Here is a 25197-nt window from a genome sequence, read left to right on the forward strand (position 1 = left end):
CAGCGTGCACGTGAAACATGTATGCATTGCCTGCACCCTCCCTCACACACAGGCGCGTGTCGTGACAATACCGCGTACACGTGAAACATGCACGCTTTGCCTGCACGTTCCCTCACGCGCAGGCGCACGGTGTGATGATGCAGAGTGCACGTGAAAAAAACACGCATTGCCCGCACCCTCCTTCAAGTACAGGTGCGTGGTGTGATAATACAGTGTGCTCGTGACTACGAGAACTGATGTAAGCCAGCCTCTTTATCAGCGCCGCGCGCCTCATGATCAGCGCAGCGCACCATTCTGCAGACTCCCCCTGCATTCCAGAGAGGCGCTCAACGCGATCCGGTCTGCCATGCCATGCTGTGGAGACAAGACCTGGCCGCGCGCACAACGTTATCCTGTGGGGAAACGATGCGCGCGGCCAGGTCTTGTCTCCCTTCGCCGTTCTCAGACTGCTGAGACGCCGAATATAGTTCTCGCTGCGAGAACGCGCTTTCAGCGCATTGGTCGTAGCGAGACCTAAAAACTGTTAATAGTTAGCACTATGTCAAGTCAGGGCCAAGTAACATTGTGACAGCTAGGATAACAAGAGGCTGGGAAGTAGATAGCAGTGTGCATTCCGAGAGCATGACATAACACAAAGCAACAGTATACAACGAAGAGGTGAAGTCTGCAACAAAACTTAAGAATAGCAGAGAACGGGTATAACCATAAAAGACAGGGGCAACGCAAGACAGAGTAGAGTGGCATCCTGGTATGCCAATTTCAATCAAATAGAGGAACACAATGGCACAGTAGACCCAAAGTACTGAGATAAAGGCCGTTAAAGTTTGGTGTCCCAAGAAGTTGGCATAGTGTATGGCGAGCCCTACTGATTTTGCCCCATCCCAAAATATTGTGAACGTTGAGGGAACTGTTGAATCCTATATTGGACTCTGAACTATAGAGGGATGTGCTTTTGAGAACATTGAGAAATTAGTTCAGTCCTGAATGATGAACTTTAAATGAATGTTTTCGTGTTTCACTAGTTACCAATTCTAGTACTTGGACCCTTACTGGAACCTGAAAACTCAATTTTTTCATTTCACAACCCTGCATGTGCACTGTGCCTGCCACATGGTGCAGGGATGTGCAAAAACTTACATTTTATAATGGGAGCTTGTACTGCGGGCGGTTTTAGACCACAGCACAAGCTCCCATTGTATAACGGCAGTTTGTGATTGCACCATGTGCGGTTGCATCCCAATTCGGTATGCGAACCGCCGACCTATGGTCGGGCGGTTACTTCACCAAAACGGTGCGTCCGCCTGACATTTTAATGAGGGCATTTGTATTTAGTCTCTATTCTGTTTCCATAGCATCAGGCGCCTGACTTGGCCTGTAATTTTCATGCATCCAAAACCAATCCTTGAATTGTTTTATGTAACAGCAGGTGAAGTAATTGGTCTCAGAACAATGCTACTAGCAAAATAAAGGCTACAGGAATCTTTGGTGTCTATGCAAACATATGAATATTTTCTTTATCAATGATTCTGACAAGAAAACTGGTAAGTGGAAGATTTAAAGCATTTTAAAGAAAATGTTGAGTCACACCTGGTAAACCTCATAAAAAAACTCTAATGACATTTTCTGGACTCATCATACATTTGGGCCAATGAATTTAAATCCTTGTCAATCTCTATAGTGTTTAGCTTGATAGTCATAGCTTTATATTAGTCTTTGCTTTAAATCTTTTTACAGACATTATAATGTTGTGTTCTAATCTAGGACCCCGATCAATACTGTGACCTTATGCCCCTATACGGCTATTATACATTTGTACCCCTATAATGGCATAAACGATCAAGAGCAATAATTCAAAAACTCTTCTCTGGCCTAACACGATCAGAGCCACATTTCAGAATCGCTTCCTCTGCAGCTCATTAGAGCAAATGACACAGCAGAAGCCACTATCTAAGATTCCTAGATTACACTCAGAGTTCTTCAACAAGAGAAAACTCAGCAACCTGGGAAAGCCCCGCTTGCTATGTTTTGATTAGTAATAGAACTCTAATGAGCACTGAGAGGCGATCACTTCCTAGTGACATCTTTATTGACGTCTTATGTCCAAAAACTTATGTCAAACAAGGCACCTTTCAGGTATAAATATTACCAATGTTGCCTTAAGCAAACGCTGCCTCAACGACATCGATGATAGCGATGGTGTGGTGAACACAGGAGCAGAACAGCTGTCCCCTGCAGAGCCCAGCAGATACAAGCTGCCCACGGACGCTGCCCCTCCTCCTCGACGCGCTGAGAGAGACGCTGTCTTTTCTCCTGCCGAGAAAATCCAGCTCCGGCGTTTCCAGCCTACTCTTGCGAGTGACTGGGATATCGAGTCCTGGAAGGAGATACAAGACCTCCAACATTCTATTTCAGAGGTATGGTGTTGACTGAACCCTTAAGAGAGAATTCTTGAAGCAAACCTTGGCAAAACCAACTTAACTAAAACTGCTACTTACTTACTCCCTCCCACGTATTAGGCTTAGGTCAGGTACACTGGGGTAGGCGTAGTTAGAAGCACCAGTTGAGTACGTTAGCTGAATGTATATATGAATGTATATATTTTATTCATTTTAACCATTGTATGGCTAAGAAACCATATCAATGCTTTTACAGTATTATTTCACAATCCTCATTTTACTATACGCACTTTTTATAATAACTAGTCTTGCAATTGTGGCAATTCATTTCTCTTGCAGGAGGAGAAAGACTGTTCAATAAATAATACCTTTTATTGAAAACGCCCGTCTCTCTATTCTCTGCATCTTAGTGAAAGTAATCTGCACAACTGACTGAGTAAAATAACTGTCTATTGTTTCACACGACTCTAGAGATTGACTCTTATTCTAAGGAGCAAAGTTGTCATGTTTATGCGGTTGTTGGAAAACTGAATCCCTTCTTGTCTGTACCAGGGAAGCTGATCACTTCCTATTCAGTCAAGAAAGTTTCCAGTGACCTCTGAGCTAGTTGGTAACAAACCCAATTAAGTTTAGCATAGTCAGTAGAGACCTGGAAGACCGCACTTCTACGTCCATACTATTGTTTATGTTATTCCAATGCGCAGGGCCTATTGGGAAAATAGAAACTACACTACATGGCGCCCAACGTTTGGTAAGGCGATAAAACTAACGCAAGACGTTAGAGTAACTCAGTCGTGCATTTTCACACAGACCCTTTCTCCCGTAAATACTCCAATAGACGTCTGGAGTGGGTGAAAGGTTAAAATCCGCCCGAACTTAGTAGGAAGAGATTCCTATGTAAAGCTCTGGTTTAGTCAACGTTGAAGGATACAGTGTTCCAAATTTTGTGCACCTAATCTTTGTCTCCTTGGAGACCTGCTCTGCAAACCTTGCATTTATACAATGCCAGGAGAAAACGGAACCGCTGCACCCGCAGTAAATGCGACTGAGCAGTGTCCCGACGGTGTTAATGAACCGGGTGCGATAATCATACCGGTCAACATAGGAAAATCTATAACGTCAAAACTTATAGAAAATGGACTGACCACACAAGGTGGCACAGTCGTCTTCGTGATAGAGGCACACGAATATCGGCAGACAGAGGTATTCTATTCTTGGATAAAATTTCCAGCGGCAAACACCGCAACACACGAGCCACTATTACAAAATAGGGGATCCACCAGAAGAGTACGCTCCTTTCGAGGAGATTGAAATCCCATTAAAATTCCAAGACCATCTGCTCTGGTTTAAAGGCGCCCTAAAACACAATGATCATATTACCAGGCTCGGTCCACTAGGTAGACCAGGAGCAACGTGGCCGGTTCTAGCCAGCTACACACCACATCCAGACATTGATAAAATATCAAGTGAAGAACTCTTAGTTGAAATAAGAGAATTAACAAAGGCATATAGAGAGTTAGTTCAATTGACAATGGAGGATAAAACGATCCGCCAGAAGTTGAAGGAAACAGATATAACAGATCAACCAATTGAGCTTGCCAGAATTATAGAACAAGCATTTGCAATGCAATGGTCTCGGCATCATTAAAGGTAGAGCTTTTGGCATTGCTCATGACATTTTTTTTCTTTAAATCAAAAATAAATGGGCATTGTCATTAACATTGCCAATACACAGCACTCTGCACTCAACAGCACACAATGCTCTGCACTCACTGCTCTGCACACTCACTACTCTGCACACTCACTACTCTGCACACTCACTACTCTGCACACTCACCACTCTGCACACTCACCACTCTGCACACTCACCACTCTGCACACTCACCACTCTGCGCCCTCACCACTCTGCCCTCACCACTCTGCACCACTCTGCCCTCACCGCCACTCTGCACTCGCCACTCTGCACTCGCCACTCTGCACTCGCCACTCTGCACTCGCCACTCTGCACTCGCCACTCTGCACTCGCCACTCTGCACTCGCCACTCTGCACTCGCCACTCTGCACTCACCACTCTGCACTCACCACTCTGCACTCACCACTCTGCACTCACCACTCTGCACTCACCACTCTGCACTCACCACTCTGCACTCACCACTCTGAACTCACCACTCTGCACTCACCATTCTTCACCACTCACCACTCACCATTCTGCACCACTCACCACTCTGCACCACTCACCACTCTGCACCACTCACCACTCTGCACCACTCACCACTCACCACTCTGCACCACTCACCACTCTGCACCACTCACCACTCTGCACTCACCACTCACCACCAGGTAGAGATAATACTAGCACCCTAGCCCGCTCACTGCCTTTTGTATCTGAAACCTGCAGGGACTTTTGTACAGGCTGCATGCAAAGCTTGACATACATACATCTTGGAGCACCTTGGAAGTGTTGCAGCAGAAAGAGCAGTCGTTTTAATTTAAGTAGACTTAGGTCATTTAATATTTTGAAAATGGTTGTACGTCCTGAAGTAGAAGCAAAGATGCTTTTCATTTGCATCAGTTAATGTAGTAGATTCTGCCTGTGCAATGTACCAGCGTGTTTGTGATTGGGTTATTTGCTGTTGTGGGACTCCAATCACGCTCCTACATAGTTTCTGAAAAAGCTTTCTCAGTATCGCGGCCGCCCCGGAAGTCAGGCACGGTCGCCTGTGACGGGGGCGGGGCCACGTTCACACCGGAAGAGGAGGCAGGCGGAGTCGTAGCGTCTCGCGGCCCGGGGCTCCTGTGAGCGGTGTAGAGCCCCGGGGCCGCGCCAGCAGGAGTTTGGGCGCCGCGTGCTGAGGTAAGGTAAGTTCCAAAAGGCTGGAGCGCGATTGGTGCTCGTGTGTGTGTGTGTATGTGTGCGACGGTGACGGCGGGGGAGGGGGAGGGGGAGGGGGGGCCTCGGTGCACTTGTGTGTGTGCGCGCATGTGTGTATGAGTCAGGGGTGGTGTCTCTGTATGTATGTATGTATGTGCGTGCGTGCATGGGCGCTTGTGTGTGTGTGTATGCGCATGCGTGTGTGGTGCTTGCGCTTCCCAGGAGACAGCGCCTGGCCACAGCGCGCGTTCCAGTTACAAATCGCCTGGAAGGATGCGCGTGGCCTGGACTGTCTCCTGGGAAGCATAGTCCCTGACAAAAGATCTCCGGCGGAGAAGCGCTTCCGCGCGTTGACGCCGAGACCTAAAAATGTTATGAAGAACTAGGTAGAGACAGCTTGGGTGGAAAACCAGTAAAGCCCCAACTGCTCGAAAATCCTGAAAAATTATTTATTAAAAATAATTCTAATATTCCTAAAAAGAGCTGGGATGGAAATAAACAATCCACTCCCAAAGAAAAAGTTTTCCAGTCCAGAGGAAGGTCTCCTCGACGGAGGGAAAGAACTCGAGAACACCAGTCTCCCCAGAGGGAGCCCTCTGAGAACAGATATAACCTTAGAAATAGGGATAATTTGAAGAAGCCTGATAGATATCAAAGTATTGATACACGTCCCTCTCGATCTTTTTCGCAGAAATCGGAAAGAAGAGGACGGTCAGACCCAGGAGAGCACACCAAGTCCAAAGACAAGGAACCTGCTCAAAGTAAAAAAATCACAATTTCCAAGAAAGAAGGTAGCCATTATTAGAGTAATCGAACATGCCGAGAATACTGAGAACACAGTTGAAAAACGGGGAGTGGGCACAGACAATGCTAGACAGTGCAGCAGAAATCACCATAGCTCGCAAGATCCTGATGAGTCATCTGGAGACAGTGGACACGAATGAATACATTCAAGTAGAAACTGCCGACACCAGAGTTAGCGAGCCCCATAAGATATACGAAATAACACTGCGTATAGAGGGTGATAAGACTAGGAAAATAAGGGGTCTATTTTGGGATAAACTCTCAAAAGGCTATGATATTCTGTTAGCTGAAAAAGATTGGCCCCCAGAGTTTGTCAGGGAGTGCCCTCGTGGCGAAGAAATGATTATGCCTGCCTTCTCGAATCACATTCCGATTCACACTAAATATATATATGCGAGGAAATGGGCAGTAGCCCAGGAACCGGCATTATATAAAAATCATGTAGGATGGGATGAGGACTCTCCTCCTCACAAAATCCAGTTAAAAAGTCAACCGACTGCACAAAGGCAGTATCCCATTAAGCAAGAAGCTAAAAAACAAGTCAGGGAGATTTAGATCAACTTCAATATCAGAGCGTGATTGAAACATGCACCTCTCAAATGAACAATCCTTTGTTTCCTGTCTCCAAACCAGACAATTCATATCGTCTAGTTTTGGACTACAGACACCTTAACGCTTGTTGCATAACATTTGCAGTGCAAAATTCGCATAGTGCTGCACTAATGAATAACATAGTTAGGAAAAAATATAAAACAACATTAGACATATCAAATGGTTTCTTTTGTCAAAACATTGCACCAGAAAGCAGATACTTGACCGCTTTCTCAGTAATGGGGTCTCAGAAAATTTCTGTAGGCTCCCACAGGGATTCAAGAACAGCCCAGGACTATTCTCAGCCAGAGTAACAGAGTTACTACAAATGTATGATAATGAGGCATTATCTTACGTAGATGATATCTATCTCACAGACGACGACTTGGAGACTCACTTGAAAAGAGTGAACACCATTATACTTTGGTTCGCAGCAGAGGGTTACAAATTCAACTTTAAAAAGTCCCGAATTGCCCATCTGACAGTATTATTTTTAGGTTACGAATTATCAAGTGAACGAAAAAGCCTAGCGGACAACTTCTTAGAGAAGTGCGCTGTACTCTAAGCACCAAAAACGCTGAAGAACTTACAATCGATCCTAGGTTTTCTGAATTTCGGAAGAACTTACATTCTAAATTATGCGGAGAGGGTTAAACCTCTCTAAGAACTAATTAAACTTGATTTTAAACCAATCACTTGGACTCAAAAACACACAGAAATTTTGAGATCACTGCAAACAGACATGTTAGCAAAAACAAAATTAGATACACGTGACAACACACGCAATCTTGTAATCCGAGTCATCCCAGGAAGATGCGGATTCACGTACCTGACCTCTAATGAGGGAGAAAAGGTACCAATAGCTTACAAATCACACTTGTACACACAAGCAGAAAAAACGTCTCACAGACAATACTGTGAAAGCAGTACAAACTGCACTAGCTAATGAAAGGGAACTAGCACACGGCAAAAGGATTAATGTCCTCACAGCGGAATCCGCCTTCGAGGCGCTATTCAGCCCAGTAAACCTGCCTACAGTGTCACTGGATCCGAAATGGATACAGTGTGTAAATTCTCTCCGAGCGGAAGATGTGAAATTCTACTTCGCCCCGCAATTTGAAAAACTGAATGATTTGACTTATGAAGAAGAATATCCTCTGCCAATTGAACTTCTGCCTCTCCCACGGTACGCCTGTATAATCTATACAGATAGATTTGTACAGCATTTTAACGTAGAGAACAAATCCTACGATGCAGCCTGCGCAATTATTAAAGGTCGTTGGCTGTGCGGTAAATTCAGACCGAAAATAACAAAAACTGAATCAGTGAGAAACTGTTCGGCTCAACGAGCTGAAATCAGATGTTTAAAGATGGCGCTTGAAAATGCATAACGTGAATTCCCGACACTAATCATGTGCGATTCGCATTTTTGCATCGACTCTTACAATAATAAGTTACAGAGCTGGATTCAAAATGATTACAAAGATGACACAGGTGCCACAATCAAGCATAAAATGCTTTGGAAACAGGTAGTTCTTTTACAGAAAGAACTACAAAAGACTCACGTGATACACACTCTGAGTCATCAACGTGATGGCGTTCACGTTGTAGGGAATTCATTGGCTAAAACAGCCACAGCGGAAGCAACTAAACCGGCTTCCGTAGCCACAAAAAAGCTTTCAGACAAATACATAGACGGGGAGACCATGCTGGCAGTGAAAACGTCCGTAAAAGGCGACTGTGCAGCACTACCCGTGAACTATCCACTCAATTATGCATACGTAATTGATGCAAACTCCGTTCCTTTTGCTCAAATCCCTGGAGTGGGGGATAGGGTAATTCCAAACACGAAACGGAGAGGTTTCCTCACACAGGAAGCTCATATGGGAGAGGGTCTGAGATACCAAACAATCTGGGACTCTCTGAAAGAATTACAATCAGAGTACTGGTGGCCGGGAATGAGCGTAGATATTCATGATTTTGCAAAAAATTGTGTAGACTGCAACAGAGATCGCAGTGGAGAACCGGCCAGCGTAGTGTCAGGAACCCTAATAGAAAGCATAAGGCGTCCTATCCATGCAATCAAACAAGAGAAAAGCGTCCCATTGTATATCATTAAGACAAAATCCACTTAAAGGATGTGGCCCCAGCGCTCGGCTGACGCCAGAACGGTTATAAAAGATCTGCGAGTCTTTATCGGCACATACGCAATTGCCATGCTCCATTCTGACCAGGGTCCTGCTTTCAGCTCTCGAGCTTATAAGGAGGCCATGGCCAGCATGGGCGTTGGCTTGCGATACTTTTGTCCATCACACCCCGAAGGGAACAGTGTAGTGGAAAGAAAAAACCGGGACATGAAGCAATCTATAACAGCGAAGGTATTAGGTTCGGGTGATGGGTGGGTCAAACATTTAATAAGTGTCCAGTTAAGTCTTAACAATTTGCCAAGAAATTCTCTAAAAGGTTTCAGCCCATATGAACTATTGTTCGGAACTAGAATGTACATTCAGGACTTAGATAGTCAGGTATCAGTGGTAAAAGATAAGAATAAAGACTTTGACATCAAAGACCGTTTGGCTGTTTTACAGGACTGGAATGAAACAAGAAAATCCTTAAGCAACATAAGGTTAAAGCAACAGCCAGCTACCACTGACGAGGCACCACCAGCCCCAGCAAGGCCTGTCTGGATTCCAAAGATTGGGGATCTAGTCATAGAAAAAATAGCGGTGAAGAAGGAATTTGGGCCTTCTTACAGAAAAGCAGTACCTGTCTTAGCAATCAAAGGAACAAGATCAGTAGTACTACCGCCCCTTGCTGGTAAAAAGGAGAACAGAGTTGTATCAATCGACCTGGTAAAACCACAAGCATGTGGCCTATAATCAACAGTAGGCCCAGTGGACTCCCGAGGAACAACAGAATACCCGAACTTGCAACAATCCAAGAGGTTCAAACTGAAAGACTAATCACATTCGATAAGCCTGCAGTGCAGAGAGGGACTATGCAATAATGCCATGGAACTTGTGCCTCTTGAAACACAGATTGAATCAGTTCGTCATGAAACACCAGTCTACAATGATGTGGCATCAGAATGTGCTACCGAAAGACAAATTGAAAGAACAATTCCAGCAATTGACAGAACTGCCTCTGGCTACTTCATCAACTTCGACAACTTTTCTGAGGATCAAAGCAACGCCGAAGTGATGCCAGAAACAAAGACTTTTAAAGAAAAAGCAACAGAAATCTTTCAACAAATCAAACAAGTATATCTGGATGCACCATTGATTGAGCATTGGATTATTTCAGGGGTATTTATACTCCTACTATGACTAATTTTAGTTTTAATTTTAGGAAACTTTATTACAATTCAATGGACACAGCAAGTCAGAACATCAACTTAGTCCTCAAACCACACAGAGCAACCCACGTGAAGAAAAGAGAACTGTCAACAGTAAATGTCACAGCCATTCCAATACCCGGGGGGGGGTAGTATGGGACAAAACTGACTATGAAATCTATGGTCCGGTCGAAATCTTGAAATATCCTCATCAGTTCAAGGTTTCCTTAAGTGACTTTGTAAAACCAAGTACATTTTCTGACGATTGGGATTTTGAAAGTATTAATAATATGATGTCTGATTTGGTGTTGTCAGCAAGATTTACAGATCATGATTATTTACAAGGTTCGTCTAGTTATGAACAGATGTACTGCTTCTCACATTATGGAGATCATTACTTGCATAAATCTGCACAACCTAGAAATGTTTTTAAATATAATCAATGGGAACATTGTGCTACTCCACCTAAAAGCAGTTCTAAAACATTCTATGAGAAAATCCAGTACTTCTCAGGGTTTAACACCAGTGATGCAGAAACGTTTTATTACAAACTGTTAGATAAAACAGGGTTGAAAACTATGTTGACAAATACTAAATTGATATATTCAGAAGCATTTTATGAAAAAATGACATTTGGTTTTGATTATTGGAGAAATAACATTGAAACAAAAACCATCTGGGGTACAAAAGATTGGCAGGTACAAGGCCTAGAAGCATTATTTCGAGCCTGCATGATCCCAGAACAAATAATGTTTTTAAATGAAACAATTCAACAAACAACCTGTCTTGGCCTAGCTAAGATTAAAGACCTTAATAAACCGTCTATTTCAAAGCCAATACCTGATAATGCAACAACAGATATTGAAATAGACGTATCTAAAGTTTTACATCTAAACAGAACACATCCTGATTGGAAAAAGTGGTTAATCTGGCCTACTGACACAAACAACTGTCAAGATGGATTCCTGAACAAAACACAGGGGTTAACAATGACCAGACAAGACCCAAGATACTCCCAGAGACAACATCCAGGGATAATAACATACAGTGTAGGGAAGCTGTGCCTTGAATGGCTAGAATCATCCACACTGGCTGAAATTAAGCAAGACTTATCTTTACTTAAAGATGGTGCTGATTTGCGCAATTTCATTCTGGGACCACGCAAACAGCGTCAAAAACCTTTCATAGCGACCAGTATATATGCGGCTTACAACGAGGCTTGGAAAATCACACAAATTGAAACAGCTGAAAAAATACGAGAAATTGATCGTATTAATTTGGAAAAATCCCTTTCTGTAGTGGACAATGGGTTAATGACTCTGTCCTCCAGAATATATTCACTGGACAGTATAGTATCATCTGCCATAGATATAATAGACAAAGACTTGCTAATGTTACAGCATGGCCTGTCGCAATTGCGTTCTATTGTACAGTTAGGCTGGACGCTGCAAAATCTTCGTTCAGGCTATGTGCCTTGGCGTTTAATCAACACAACGTCATTGTTTTCCATCTTTAACCTTACTGATAAACAAATCAGCTTGGCACAGAAAGGAGCAGACTATACAATCCTGAGCATCGAAAAACTTGAGAGATTACCTTTGACAATGTCAGAAAGTCCTGTCATTGAATGGATAATACACGGGATTATCACAATTCCGATAACAACTTTCCGATTTAAAAATTGCCTTGAATACATACCTACTGGCCAGTATGAACGATTGGGTAAAGGATACATTAAGTCAGCATGGAAATTACCATACACACACATGATATAGTGACAGCAACAAAAATGTATTTCTTAGTGGTGAAAAATGTAAACATTCACTAAGCAGTATACTTTTGTGCCAAGGTATTAATTTACACGGAGCCTGTGAAGGAAATTCAAACAACCTTTCATGCCACCAACATGTCACACCTGCAACGCAGATAGAGCCTTTCTTTAAGCAGCTCTCGAATGGGAGTTACACTCTAATAACGGATCACAGCTGTTGTGGCCTTTTGCCAGGAAAAGCCTATCTCGTAAGCGTAACTTCCATGGTCAAATGCTGTATGCAAGCATTGTTTCCAAACGGCCCTGGAGACACGGAGACTCTCGTATGGCCTTGTTTGAATGTCTCTTCTATACGAATTGATACTTTAAGCAGAATGAAGTCTGTGCTTTTGCAGACAACAGTGCCCATCACGTCATCAAAGAGATGTATGATCTCCTAGTTGCAAGGACAACTTCAGAGATTCATGACCTTTTATCAACAAATTGCCCCGTGCATTTCACAGAAATGCTTAGCCAAATTCTTAACATGTCTAGTGCCATAGGCATCCCAGGCGTATTTAAGACCATTTTTACGGGACTGTTAACACCATTCAAAGCAATTCTAGGAATCATTCCTAATTTTGTCCATTCAGTCTTTGGCGGCATACCTCTATTTTTGGGACTTGTAGCAGGCATTTTATTTTTGACCCTCCTGCTCCGATATGGCAAGCCAAAACTCAGACATGACTCCAACAGGGATGGAAGAAACGATCCTAGCAATACGCTACCGGGACCGAATAACTAGAGTCCTTGGATTGGCCAGGCTGAGAGATCTGAACATGACCTGGTTTCTTTCATTCAGACCTATATGGCAGACCTGCATCTTACCTGTGCTTCGATGTATGCTATGCGGAGATGAGTGCGTGTTGGACATCTGTCTTGCACTTCCATCAGCAGTACCAATGGATATCGATACTTTGCTAAGTCCTATAACGGCTCACGCAGTGTGTTGTCCCCAGCGGCTACCAATCCTGATGACGGCATTCGTTGAGACTCCTGTGCTACGACTAGGTGGTGACAGTGGAGCAAGAAATAAAAGCAACATCACCCAGGTACGACCCTCTGTGAGCATTGCTGATTCAGACTTTGATGATAGCAATCATTCTCACACCTGCCAAGTTACAGCACTATCGAACTTCGTCGAACTGTCACCTGATTTTGTAGACCAATTCTTTGAGAGCCTGTCTGATATGATGTTCTCCCCGAACAGAAAGAATAATTTTTGAAAAGCATTCCGACACACAGCGTTCCCATGAACTCTGAATTCGGCCTTCAGTTTTGATCAACAAAAAGTACTAAAAAGCGTTGGAACTCTATTACCCCGTTCACCAAAAAACCTTTTTTTTTTATTGAACATGGCACAAAAATTCTTTGCTTAAAGTAGACCTATTCATAAAGAACAGAACTTCTATTTTTAGGTACTTCTAGAGACATCATAACTTTACATCAGCCTCTAGCACATGTTACAGCAAATGCATTTCTATGTGATGAGATATCTCGCCCTTCTTTTCTGTATAAAGAGATATTTCATGTGTAAATTTTTCTTTGCAAAATCGTTCACTAATTACATATGCTATTATTTTGAATGATTTCTATGCTTGAAAACGTACAGTACAAATAATTCCATGTATTTCAAATACGCCATTTCAAATGCAAATATGTATTTTGGGGTGGGTAATGTTACACATGCATCTTATTGCTATAGTTTTTATAATTTGATGGACCTAAATTCGTGGAGTGGGTGTCGTGTTCTAATCTAGGACCCTGATCAATACTGTGACCTTATGCCCCTATACGGCTATAATCCATTTGTACCCCTATAATGGCATAAACGATCAAGAGCAATATTTCAAAAACTCGTCTCTGGCCTAACACGATCAGAGCCACATTTCAGAATCGCTTCCTCTGCAGCTCATTAGAGCAAATGACACAGCACAAGCCACTATCTAAGATTCCTAGATTACATTCTGAGTTCTTCAACAAGATAAAACTCAGCAACCTGGGAAAGCCCCTCTTGCTATGTTTTGATTAGTAATAGAACTCTAATGAGCACTGAGAGACGATCACTTCCTAGTGACATCTTTATTGACGTCTTATGTCCAAAAACTTACGTCAAACAAGGCACCTTTCAGGTATAAGTATTACCAACGTTGCCTTAAGCAAACGCTGCCTCAACGACATCGATGATAGCGATGGTGTGGTGAACACAGGAGCAGAACAGCTGTCCCCTGCAGAGCCCAGCAGATACAAGCTGCCCCTCCTCCTCCTCGACGCGCTGAGAGAGACGCTGTCTTTTCTCCTGCAGAGAAAATCCAGCTCCGGCGTTTCCAGCCTACTCTTGCGAGTGACTGGGATATCGAGTCCTGGAAGGAGATACAAGACCTCCAACATTCTATTTCAGAGGTATGGTGTTGACTAAACCCTTAGAGAGAATTCTTGAAGCAAACCTTGGCAAAACCAACTTAACTTAAACTCCTACTTACTTACTCCCTCCCACGTATTAGGCTTAGGTCAGGTACACTGGGGTAGGCGTAGTTAGAAGCACCAGTTGAGTACGTTAGCTGAATGTATATATGAATGTATATATTTTATTCATGTTAACCATTGTATGGCTAAGAAACCATATCAATGCTTTTACAGTATTATTTTGCAATCCTCATTTTACTGTACGCACTTTTTATAATAACTAGTCTTGCAATTGTGGCAATTCATTTCTCTTGCATGAGAAGAAAGACTGTTCAATAAATAATACCTTTTATTGAAAACGCTCGTCTCTCTATTCTCGGCATCTTGGTGAAAGTATTCTGCACAACTGACTGAGTAAAATAACTGTCTATTGTTTCACACGACTCTAGAGATTGACTCTTATTCTAAGGAGCAAAGTTGTCATGTTTATGCGGTTGTTGGAAAACTGAATCCCTTCTTGTCTGTACCAGGGAAGCTGATCACTTCCTATTCAGTCAAGAAAGTTTCCAGTGACCTCTGAGCTAGTTGGTAACAAACCCAATTAAGTTTAGCATAGTCAGTAGAGACCTGGAAGACCGCACTTCTACCTCCATACTATTGTTTATGTTATTCCAATGCGCAGGGCCTATTGGGAAAATAGGAACTACACTACAATAAAAACAATCCTAATAAATTGTTCAAATAATTTATTCCTGTGGCAGAGCAGATTTCAAAAAAGAACTTACACAGGAACAAATAGAAGGTGAACTAAGTTGCTGAAGGAATAGCAAAGCAAGCCTGCAAGTAACAAAGCCCAAACTTTTCAAAATGGGAATTAAAAAACGCTTAGTGAATGTAACATAGAATTTACAAAAAAAGTTAAGTGAAATACGCTTTGGGTGGAAGATGGACAAATCAAAATGGATGACCGACCATACTGCCCCAGGGGAAAACACAAGTGGTATATAATACCAAATCTAAGTTCATAAGAAGGGACCTATCCTAGCTGTTGGTAACCATGTCCAAATATAGTTATGCTACTGTGGTCATACAAATACTAAGGTGCTCTCGATTTCTACCCTTGGTTAGTTCCACGGCCTCCCTCTCCTCCCTTCTGGAAGCATGGAAATTACATTTTAGCCAAAATGTGTCCTTAGAAGTTAAGTTTTGGGGATTTGAGAAAAGAAAAGAGGGTTTGCCAAGTTTATAGGCTACTAAATGAATATATGAGAGCCAGAGGATTCGGAGTCCAAGATCACAGGACAGGCAAGCATCAATAATATCCCTGTTTAGGGACGTATGCGGATTCCACATGTCAAACACCATAATAATAAAGAAGCAAGGTTGATAGAATCCTCCACATAAGCAGGCCCCAGAACCTCACGAATAGCAAAAGTTAGAGAATTTGCAGGCAGGCCCAAGAGTTGTGCATAGACCCTATTCTCCTCCAATTGTGTTGACTTTACATCCTTGTACCCCCACACCCCAGAGCCATATGTTTGAACAGGGGGGCCATTTCTGCTATAGTTTTCTAGCAGAGAGCCGATTGGTTTACTATTGATGGAGAAAACCAAATTAAATAGAAACCCTACAGAGTTGGTGAACCTCAATGTCTGCTTGGATAGGCACGTCCCCAACTGCATTTAGAATCAAACGTAACGCCTAAGTAAGGACACTCATGCACCCTTGAAATAGGTTTTCCCTTTAGAACCAAACTGTGGCACTTGAGATTCATAGAACTGCAGTTCATAATGTAGGTCTTAGATGAACAAATTTTGAGACTTAGTTTAAACATAAAGTCAAGGAAAGTATCCTACAAAACCTCTAGACCGGCGGGTTTTCTTGCCTTTCAAAACAGCATCATGAGCATACAATAGGACAGAAGGCACCCTGTTCTTAACCCTAAAGTCAAAAAAGAGATAAGACCCCTCACACAATAGAGGTTATCTCCAATTTCAAAAGGCTAAGTAATGTTTACGTACCTCGATTCGCCACCATTTGTTGGCACTTATATTTTACTATTTATTTTAAAGCATAAAATCCTCTCACTAGTATCTCACAAATACTTACATATAGATGTTCAATTCACAATCAACAAAGAATGTGCACAAAAACATTTACAAGGAAAGAGAACATGAATTTGTACATTCAAAAACACATAAGATAATCTTTTTTTGTCTTTGGGTTATTTTCTCGCCCAAAATATATTAAGAACATAATTTCACAAGAATTATATCACATAGGTACGAGACAACATTTCACATTAATAAAGACTTAGAATCACCGGGACCACTATCAAGTCAAACATTATTTTTTCTGCACAAACATACAAATGTTTATTGCAAATTCGTCCTGTAATGCAATACCAATATTTATAAGTGTCTAACATACAAAGTATACTATTAAACGGAATTGAAAACTTAGGCAACATCTAATTAAAGATATCCCACGCACTAGTATATGGGGGGTGCTATGGGATTGGGGTATAGCACTAGTAATTCAAACAAACATAAAATGAAAAGACATCAATAAGCTCATTTAATCCTATAGTGATTAAATCAATTTTTAAGGATGCTAAATTCCCTCAAATCCTTAGATTCTGCTGACTCGTTTCGACCTTCTAGATGGCCCTATACGTTTGATGAAGGTCTTCCTCAGGGCATATAGGGGGTGGGGTGATACTGTGTGTGAAACATAAAAATGTAAAGTGAGTTTCAGTGAAAAGAATTCATATGGTATTAAATAACCTAGGGCGTCCCTGCTAAAAGTCATAGCTCAATTTAACCCAGTAATTGCCCTTGCATGGGTGTTCACATGGATCCTTGGTCAGGGCCACTGAAATTATGTTATTGGGCGGCTGCAGTGTTTTCCCAGCATTAATATGGAATAGCAGCATTTACCACATAAACCATCATCTACTGCATAATCTGCAGATTCTAAGGAAAAACATTTGTTTGTAGCTCAAACGTATCAAAAGTTTCTGAAAAGCAGCGACACGTACTGGTATGCATTGGAAGACCCTTTGCACAGATTGAATGGTCACCTTTCTGTTGCTTACAGCTAAATTTGAGAGACAAACTGCTACAAAAGAGGTTTTTTATACAGTCTGTGAACAGGTTTTTAAGTGTTCAGAAATCTGGCGCTCAACTTATCACGGTAAGTTTTAAGGTATCGTAGTATAAAGTTAGGTGCTTCTTGGCAGAGGAAAACCTTAACCTCTGTACGAGAAGAGGATCAGGGACCTCTCTCTAATGCAATTGGACAAGAATCCAGAGCACACTTAGTGTATCCAATCAAATTTCAATCTTCAAATGGCCAAACCAATGGGATAGATCAAACCAGACATAAGTTTTCAAAAGTTTTATTGCTCAACAGTGTTCTCTTCTCAGAATCACTGTGCCTATCACTCTAGCCTACACGTGTTTCATCACAGCATGTGGCTGTGAATCTTCAGGGCTAAAAGGGATGTATAAAGAAACAAATGATAATAAAAAGGAAAAATAAACAAAAAGAAAATTGTAAAACATACACACAATATGTGTGGAGGGAAGGGGCACCAGTGAAGTGGATACCAATAAAGAGGGTAGGAAAAAGACAAAAGGTGACTTTGGTTATGTTTGTTCACAGAAGATTTCTAAATTTTTGTGGTTTTAACTTAAGACGTGTGCAATAGATTGTGTGTAGTGACATACGGCGTATAAACGGTTGGTTTATCCTCTAATTAATAAACAAGGTTCCAAGCTTAGACTAAGCATACAATTGTGTTGTGCGGTGACTTGTCCTTATTAAGTATTTCACTTTACGGGGTCTAAACATAATTTCATCATGCCTGAAAATCCAAGTGTAAATGACCACTTCATGCTGTAATTCGGTAATGTGTTATCAAACCAAAGACATGGATTGTACAAGGGAAAATATGGGAATTAGGCAGAAAACGTCTTCCATTACTCCATTCATAAACAGTACAAAATTCTCTACTTATCATTATCTAGAAGTATTCACTGTATAGAATACGTTCAAAACGTTTAAAGATCCACATCGTGTTTAACAAACATTTCCACACTATTTGATTAAAATTTCCCATGTCATAAATGCTAACCTGCATAGTCCATAAGTAAGTGTCGGTTTAGAAGGCGGAATTTTTTAGCATTATTCTTTGTATATTTCTTGTAACTAATTAGTACAGATTCCCTTTGAAAATTCAAAGCATACGCACAGTCACAACCGTGTCAACTACCTATATCAATATCGATAGCTGTAATTCAAAACCTGTTAATAACAATCTATGCACTGAAAGAAAGATGGGCTAAAATCACGTAGCTGCAAAAGAAAGCGAGGAATAAGGGAGACGGGGGAAAAAGGGGTTTTGTTTACCTGATCTAAATGATCGAGGCGCGTTATCTGAAAAGTGAAGATAAATCACAATCAGAAAAGACATGGTGATTGTTGGTACAATACAAGGGTTTAAATAGACATGAGAGTATATTCTGTAGTACTATAGGATAGACTCACCGGGTGACCGGTGATAATTCCGTCCCGGTCCTAATCGGGTAGTTTCTGTAAACACGAGAGCGGTACCGATGATGTTCGGTTTCCGTTTCGTCAGAATAAGGGTAGCGTGTGGGGTTACACAGCATCATTATTTAGGGGCTGAAAATCAAAAAAAGGGATATTTTCCAAGGTGGTATAAGTAGTTTGATAAAGCGTATGAAGAAAGGCAGTGATCTCCAAATTGATCGCTCCAAAGTCTTACCCGTTTGTTGCCCGTGGGTTGAGCTTGGTGCAGCTCCAGTTTCCAAGTGCGGGAACAAACACAACGCGGATCACGCCCATTAACATAGGGCAGTTTCAAAAAAAAGACTAGAATGCTCATTTTGCGGAGTTGCTGGCAAAATTAGAAGAGTTACTCTCATTAATGACAAGACTCCCCTCTTGAGCGGAATCAAAGTGACAGATCAAGAATACGAAAGTAGAGGAGGAATTTATATAAGTAAACTCGAACCGGGTCAAAATACGAAACAATTAATCTGAAACCTAATAAAAAGTGAAGGACGGGGAGGAAGGTTTGCGTGAAGGAAATTTTACGGAAAAATATTTCTCTGCGTGGTTTTAGGTCCAGTATGATCCCAATTATGTCAAAGGCATCAGGGACTAGTATAGCGTATATTTAGTGCGCTTAAACTCCTGTATGAAAGTGAAATCACAGAAGTATCTACAGTCTCAAAAATATTTGGTTTAGTGAGTGGAGGAAACCCCAGACTCACCAAGGGTTATTATAAAGGCTAAAATAGAATGGTCATATGAAAATTATTTATGATTTCCTTTGCAGCCGGCAAGGGTTGTGCTCTAGTGGTGATAGTGACCCCTAAAGGGAGTTGGAGTATCTATAGAGTCTAACATGATAAAATGGAACTAATTCCACTTTTTGTTAATAAAATCGGCAGAAAATTGAAGAGCAACTCCCAGTTGGGAGGAAAAGAAAACAGTACCGTCAAAATCTTGGGTAATTGCTAGCGATGGAAACCCCTTTGGGAATATATGATGGCCTCATTTGCAAGGTTATTCATTCTACATTTCTAACACATTCATTCGCACATCTCAGTTATACATGTCCTCATAGACTGAAAATTTCAATGAATTCAGATCCACAAAATAATAACATAGTGTTTCTCATTACAATTTCAAGTGCACACTTTCTTCGTATACAGTATAAATACTTAATGATTGATATGGGAGCATCCTATTGGTCCGAACCTAAGAAGAAATGTAGTTCATCATCTGTGTTTTGGCCTCTGTTTGTAGTGTCCAGACGCATGATCCATAGTGCTTCTTGCCTTCTAAGGCGGAGTTCCCTGTTTCCACCTCTTACTGAAGGTTGTACCACATCAATGCCATAGAAGGTAAATGATTTGACCTCTCCTTGTGAAGGACAAGAGGCCATATGTATGGCCATGGGGTATCTTGGGTCCTTAGTGGCATATGCTCTGGCATGTTCTCTGATGCGTTCTTTGATGGATTGATAATATATTGTACTGGGGTCGCTACATAGACGATTGCCTCTTAATATGGTCAGGATCAGAAACTACACTTGAAGAATTCTGTGTATATTTAAATGACAATGAGATGAACATGCGCTTAACCACACATATCAGCACCTCGAAGGTATCCTTTCTGGACTTGGAAATATACATCAAGGATGGTATTCTACATAGTAGATTATTCCGCAAAGAAACAGCATGTAACTCAATACTTCATAACAACAGTTGTCATCCTAATCATCAAAAAAACGGAATCCCTTATGGAGAATTTATACGAGCAAGACGGAACTGTAGTGAAGAACAGGAATTTGAAACTTGTTTACAGGACATGCAGTCCAGGTTTTCGAACAGAGGTTATAATCCTCAAATCATTTCCAAAGCTGACAAAAAGATCAAAAAAACAAGCAGGGAATCAACTTTGGCAGCCAGACGCCCAAGAACTGATAACAAACAACAACCGGTGAGACTTGTCGCAGACTTCAATGAATTGAGTCCTGTAGTACGAAAGAGTTTCCAAAAACATTGGGGCATCCTTAGTGCAGACAGAACATTAACTGATGTTATAGGAAATCATCCTCAAATTACCTTTCGCAAAGGGAGGAATCTCAAGAATAGACTAAGTCCAACTGTGCCCAAAGCTACAAGGACTTGTGATTGGCTGACTCAAAAGTCTAAAGGCTTTTTCAAATGCGGTATGTGCCCAATGTGCAGATGGGCTAACCATGGAACTAAGACATTTCAGGATCACAGATCTAAACAGTATACAATCAACACAAACATTAACTGTAACACAAAGTTTACTGTGTACATCATTGAATGTGCCTGTAAAAGTAGATATGTGGGAAGTTCGATTAGGGCACTCAAAGAACGCATCAGAGAACATGCCAGAGCATATGCCACTAAGGACCCAAAATACCCCATGGCCATACATATGGCCTCTTGTCCTTCACAAGGAGAGGTCAAATCATTTACCTTCTATGGCATTGATGTGGTACAACCTTCAGTAAGAGGTGGAAACAGGGAACTCCGCCTTAGAAGGCAAGAAGCACTATGGATCATGCGTCTGGACACTACAAACAGAGGTCAAAACACAGATGATGAACTACATTTCTTCTTAGGTTCGGACCAATAGGATGCTCCCATATCAATCATTAAGTATTTATACTGTATACGAAGAAAGTGTGCACTTGAAATTGTAATGAGAAACACTATGTTATTATTTTGTGGATCTGAATTCATTGAAATTTTCAGTCTATGAGGACATGTATAACTGAGATGTGCGAATGAATGTGTTAGAAATGTAGAATGAATAACCTTGCAAATGAGGCCATCATATATTCCCAAAGGGGTTTCCATCGCTAGCAATTACCCAAGATTTTGACGGTCCTGTTTTCTTTTCCTCCCAACTGGGAGTTGCTCTTCAATTTTCTGCCGATTTTATTAACAAAAAGTGGAATTAGTTCCATTTTATCATGTTAGACTCTATAGATACTCCAACTCCCTTTAGGGGTCACTATCACCACTAGAGCACAACCCTTGCCGGCTGCAAAGGAAATCATAAATAATTTTCATATGACCATTCTATTTTAGCCTTTAAAATAACCCTTGGTGAGTCTGGGGTTTCCTCCACTCACTAAACCAAATATTTTTGAGACTGTAGATACTTCTGTGATTTCACTTTCATACAGGAGTTTAAGCGCACTAAATATACGCTATACTAGTCCCTGATGCCTTTGACATAATTGGGATCATACTGGACCTAAAACCACGCAGAGAAATATTTTTCCGTAAAATTTCCTTCACGCAAACCTTCCTCCCCGTCCTTCACTTTTTATTAGGTTTCAGATTAATTGTTTAGTATTTTGACCCGGTTCGAGTTTACTTATATAAATTCCTCCTCTACTTTCGTATTCTTGATCTGTCACTTTGATTCCGCTCAAGAGGGGAGTCTTGTCATTAATGAGAGTAACTCTTCTAATTTTGCCAGCAACTCCGCAAAATGAGCATTCTAGTCTTTTTTTTTAAACTGCCCTATGTTAATGGGCGTGATCCGCGTTGTGTTTGTTCCCGCACTTGGAAACTGGAGCTGCACCAAGCTCAACCCACGGGCAACAAACGGGTAAGACTTTGGAGCGATCTCTTTGGAGATCACTGCCTTTCTTCATACGCTTTATCAAACTACTTATACCACCTTGGAAAATATCCCTTTTTTTGATTTTCAGCCCCTAAATACTGATGCTGTGTAACCCCACACGCTACCCTTATTCTGACGAAACGGAAACCGAACATCATCGGTACCGCTCTCGTGTTTACAGAAACTACCCGATTAGGACCGGGACGGAATTATCACCGGTCACCCGGTGAGTCTATCCTATAGTACTACAGAATATACTCTCATGTCTATTTAAACCCTTGTATTGTACCAACAATCACCATGTCTTTTCTGATTGTGATTTATCTTCACTTTTCAGATAACGCGCCTCGATCATTTAAATCAGGTAAACAAAACCCCTTTTTCCCCCCCGTCTCCCTTATTCCTCGCTTTCTTTTGCAGCTACGTGATTTTAGCCCATCTTTCTTTCAGTGCATAGATTGTTATTAACAGGTTTTGAATTACAGCTACCGATATTGATATAGGTAGTTGACACGGTTGTGACTGTGCGTATGCTTTGAATTTTCAAAGGGAATCTGTACTAATTAGTTACAAGAAATATACAAAGAATAATGCTAAAAAATTCCGCCTTCTAAACCGACACTTACTTATGGACTATGCAGGTTAGCATTTATGACATGGGAAATTTTAATCAAATAGTGTGGAAATGTTTGTTAAACACGATGTGGATCTTTAAACGTTTTGAACGTATTCTATACAGTGAATACTTCTAGATAATGATAAGTAGAGAATTTTGTACTGTTTATGAATGGAGTAATGGAAGACGTTTTCTGCCTAATTCCCATATTTTCCCTTGTACAATCCATGTCTTTGGTTTGATAACACATTACCGAATTACAGCATGAAGTGGTCATTTACACTTGGATTTTCAGGCATGATGAAATTATGTTTAGACCCCGTAAAGTGAAATACTTAATAAGGACAAGTCACCGCACAACACAATTGTATGCTTAGTCTAAGCTTGGAACCTTGTTTATTAATTAGAGGATAAACCAACCGTTTATACGCCGTATGTCACTACACACAATCTATTGCACACGTCTTAAGTTAAAACCACAAAAATTTAGAAATCTTCTGTGAACAAACATAACCAAAGTCACCTTTTGTCTTTTTCCTACCCTCTTTATTGGTATCCACTTCACTGGTGCCCCTTCCCTCCACACATATTGTTGTATGTTTTACAATTTTCTTTTTGTTTATTTTTCCTTTTTATTATCATTTGTTTCTTTATACATCCCTTTTAGCCCTGAAGATTCACAGCCACATGCTGTGATGAAACACGTGTAGGCTAGAGTGATAGGCACAGTGATTCTGAGAAGAGAACACTGTTGAGCAATAAAACTTTTGAAAACTTATGTCTGGTTTGATCTATCCCATTGGTTTGGCCATTTGAAGATTGAAATTTGATTGGATACACTAAGTCTGCTACAAAAGAGGTGCCACCTATGCCCATACAATGTAACAAGTGCAAGAAATGACAAAATATTCAAGAAATGTTATCATACATGTAACCCATTACGCCAAATAATTTGCCTGTTCGTGCCGCATAATTTGGGAGACCCCAGCTACATAATTCTAGTGACCTTGACTATTGTTTACTTTTATCCTATGAACAACCATCATTCGCTTCCTTTAGTTCACTTAATTTTGCTCCCACGTACAACTTATATAATAAAAATCCATGCTTTCAAAATCGCTTCCTAACCCACATCCTCGTCTCCTCCCCACTACAGATTTTTAAATAATTCGATGCAAAATAACGACCGGTGTTCGGCTCCACTTTTACGGTTAAAAACTTTTGCCAGCTACAATATTCACCCTTCCAACAAATCAATAACGAAAGTGAAGTTATGGCGTACCATGCTGGTCTGAATCGTCGGATAACACGCCCACCTCCTAGGAGGTTCCACCCTCTAATTTAGAATTCACTTACTAACCACTAAACCACGCCCCACTGTAGCTGCCGACTTTCGCGCCTGTCTGAGCACTTCACATCCTGTTAAATCCTGACTACTCTGCGCACCTCAATGCCGGTGCGCCAGGGTCTTGTCCATGCCTCGCGTGTGATACCTTACCACTGGCTGTGTTCAGTGATTCTCCCCGCTCGTTCACCCGTCTCCCACGGCGTTTTTTGCGCATGGCAGTGGCTCAGACGCCTGATAAGGACGGCTAACGACGTTTTCGACTTTGTTTACCATGGCGCGCGGTAGTGAGGCTCACTGCAGTTCAATGAACGAGAAAAGAACGTGGCACCTCTTGACTCCGCCGCCATGCTTGATCTTATAATTAGCCGGTTTCAATCCGTAAACCATCCCGCTACAGTCTTTCTTCTATTGCTATGACCATGTCTGTGACGCTAAGAGCCTTGGAAATTGGATGTGGTTGCTACCCGGGTGTGAGCTCTGAGCTGACGGACATATTGAAAAACCTAAACAGAAGCACGTAGTATTTATGATTTTAACACTAAAAGGTTTCGCTAAGTTAAAATCTCGCAATTTTCATTTGTTTACAAACTTGCAATATGAGGCAACATTATTGCTCGTTTAAGCGAACTTTATTCTTATGTTATCTTGATGGTCAAAAAACAAAACGGGGTAGTTGAATCAACAATGCCTGCCATAAAGTCGATTTTTCAGTCATGTTATAGCAAGTGGCGGGTCAGGCAATTGCAAGAGACCTGTTGTGATCACGACGTCAGTGCTTCAACCTGCATACATGCCAACATTTCAGAAGA

General features: G+C 41.4%; 1 protein-coding gene across 2 annotated transcripts in view; it reads right to left on the reverse strand.

Moving 5' to 3' along the window:
- The window catches only part of TMEM183A (transmembrane protein 183A), a 150001-nt gene extending 125228 nt beyond the window's left edge, over positions 1 to 24773 (reverse strand). The window contains exon 1 of one of the 2 annotated variants that reach the window (XM_086923082.1): positions 24539 to 24773. In XM_086923082.1, the coding sequence (XP_086779208.1) occupies positions 24539 to 24602 (64 nt within the window). In that variant the 5' untranslated portion in view covers positions 24603 to 24773. The remainder of the gene's footprint in view (positions 1 to 24538) is intronic. The other variant, XM_086923083.1, reaches the window with a different exon arrangement.
- Between the last annotated feature and the right edge of the window lie 424 nt (positions 24774 to 25197).

Source organism: Lissotriton vulgaris, chromosome 5, assembly GCF_964263255.1.
Source record: "Lissotriton vulgaris chromosome 5, aLisVul1.2, whole genome shotgun sequence".
In the NCBI taxonomy this organism is placed as follows: domain Eukaryota; kingdom Metazoa; phylum Chordata; class Amphibia; order Caudata; family Salamandridae; genus Lissotriton; species Lissotriton vulgaris.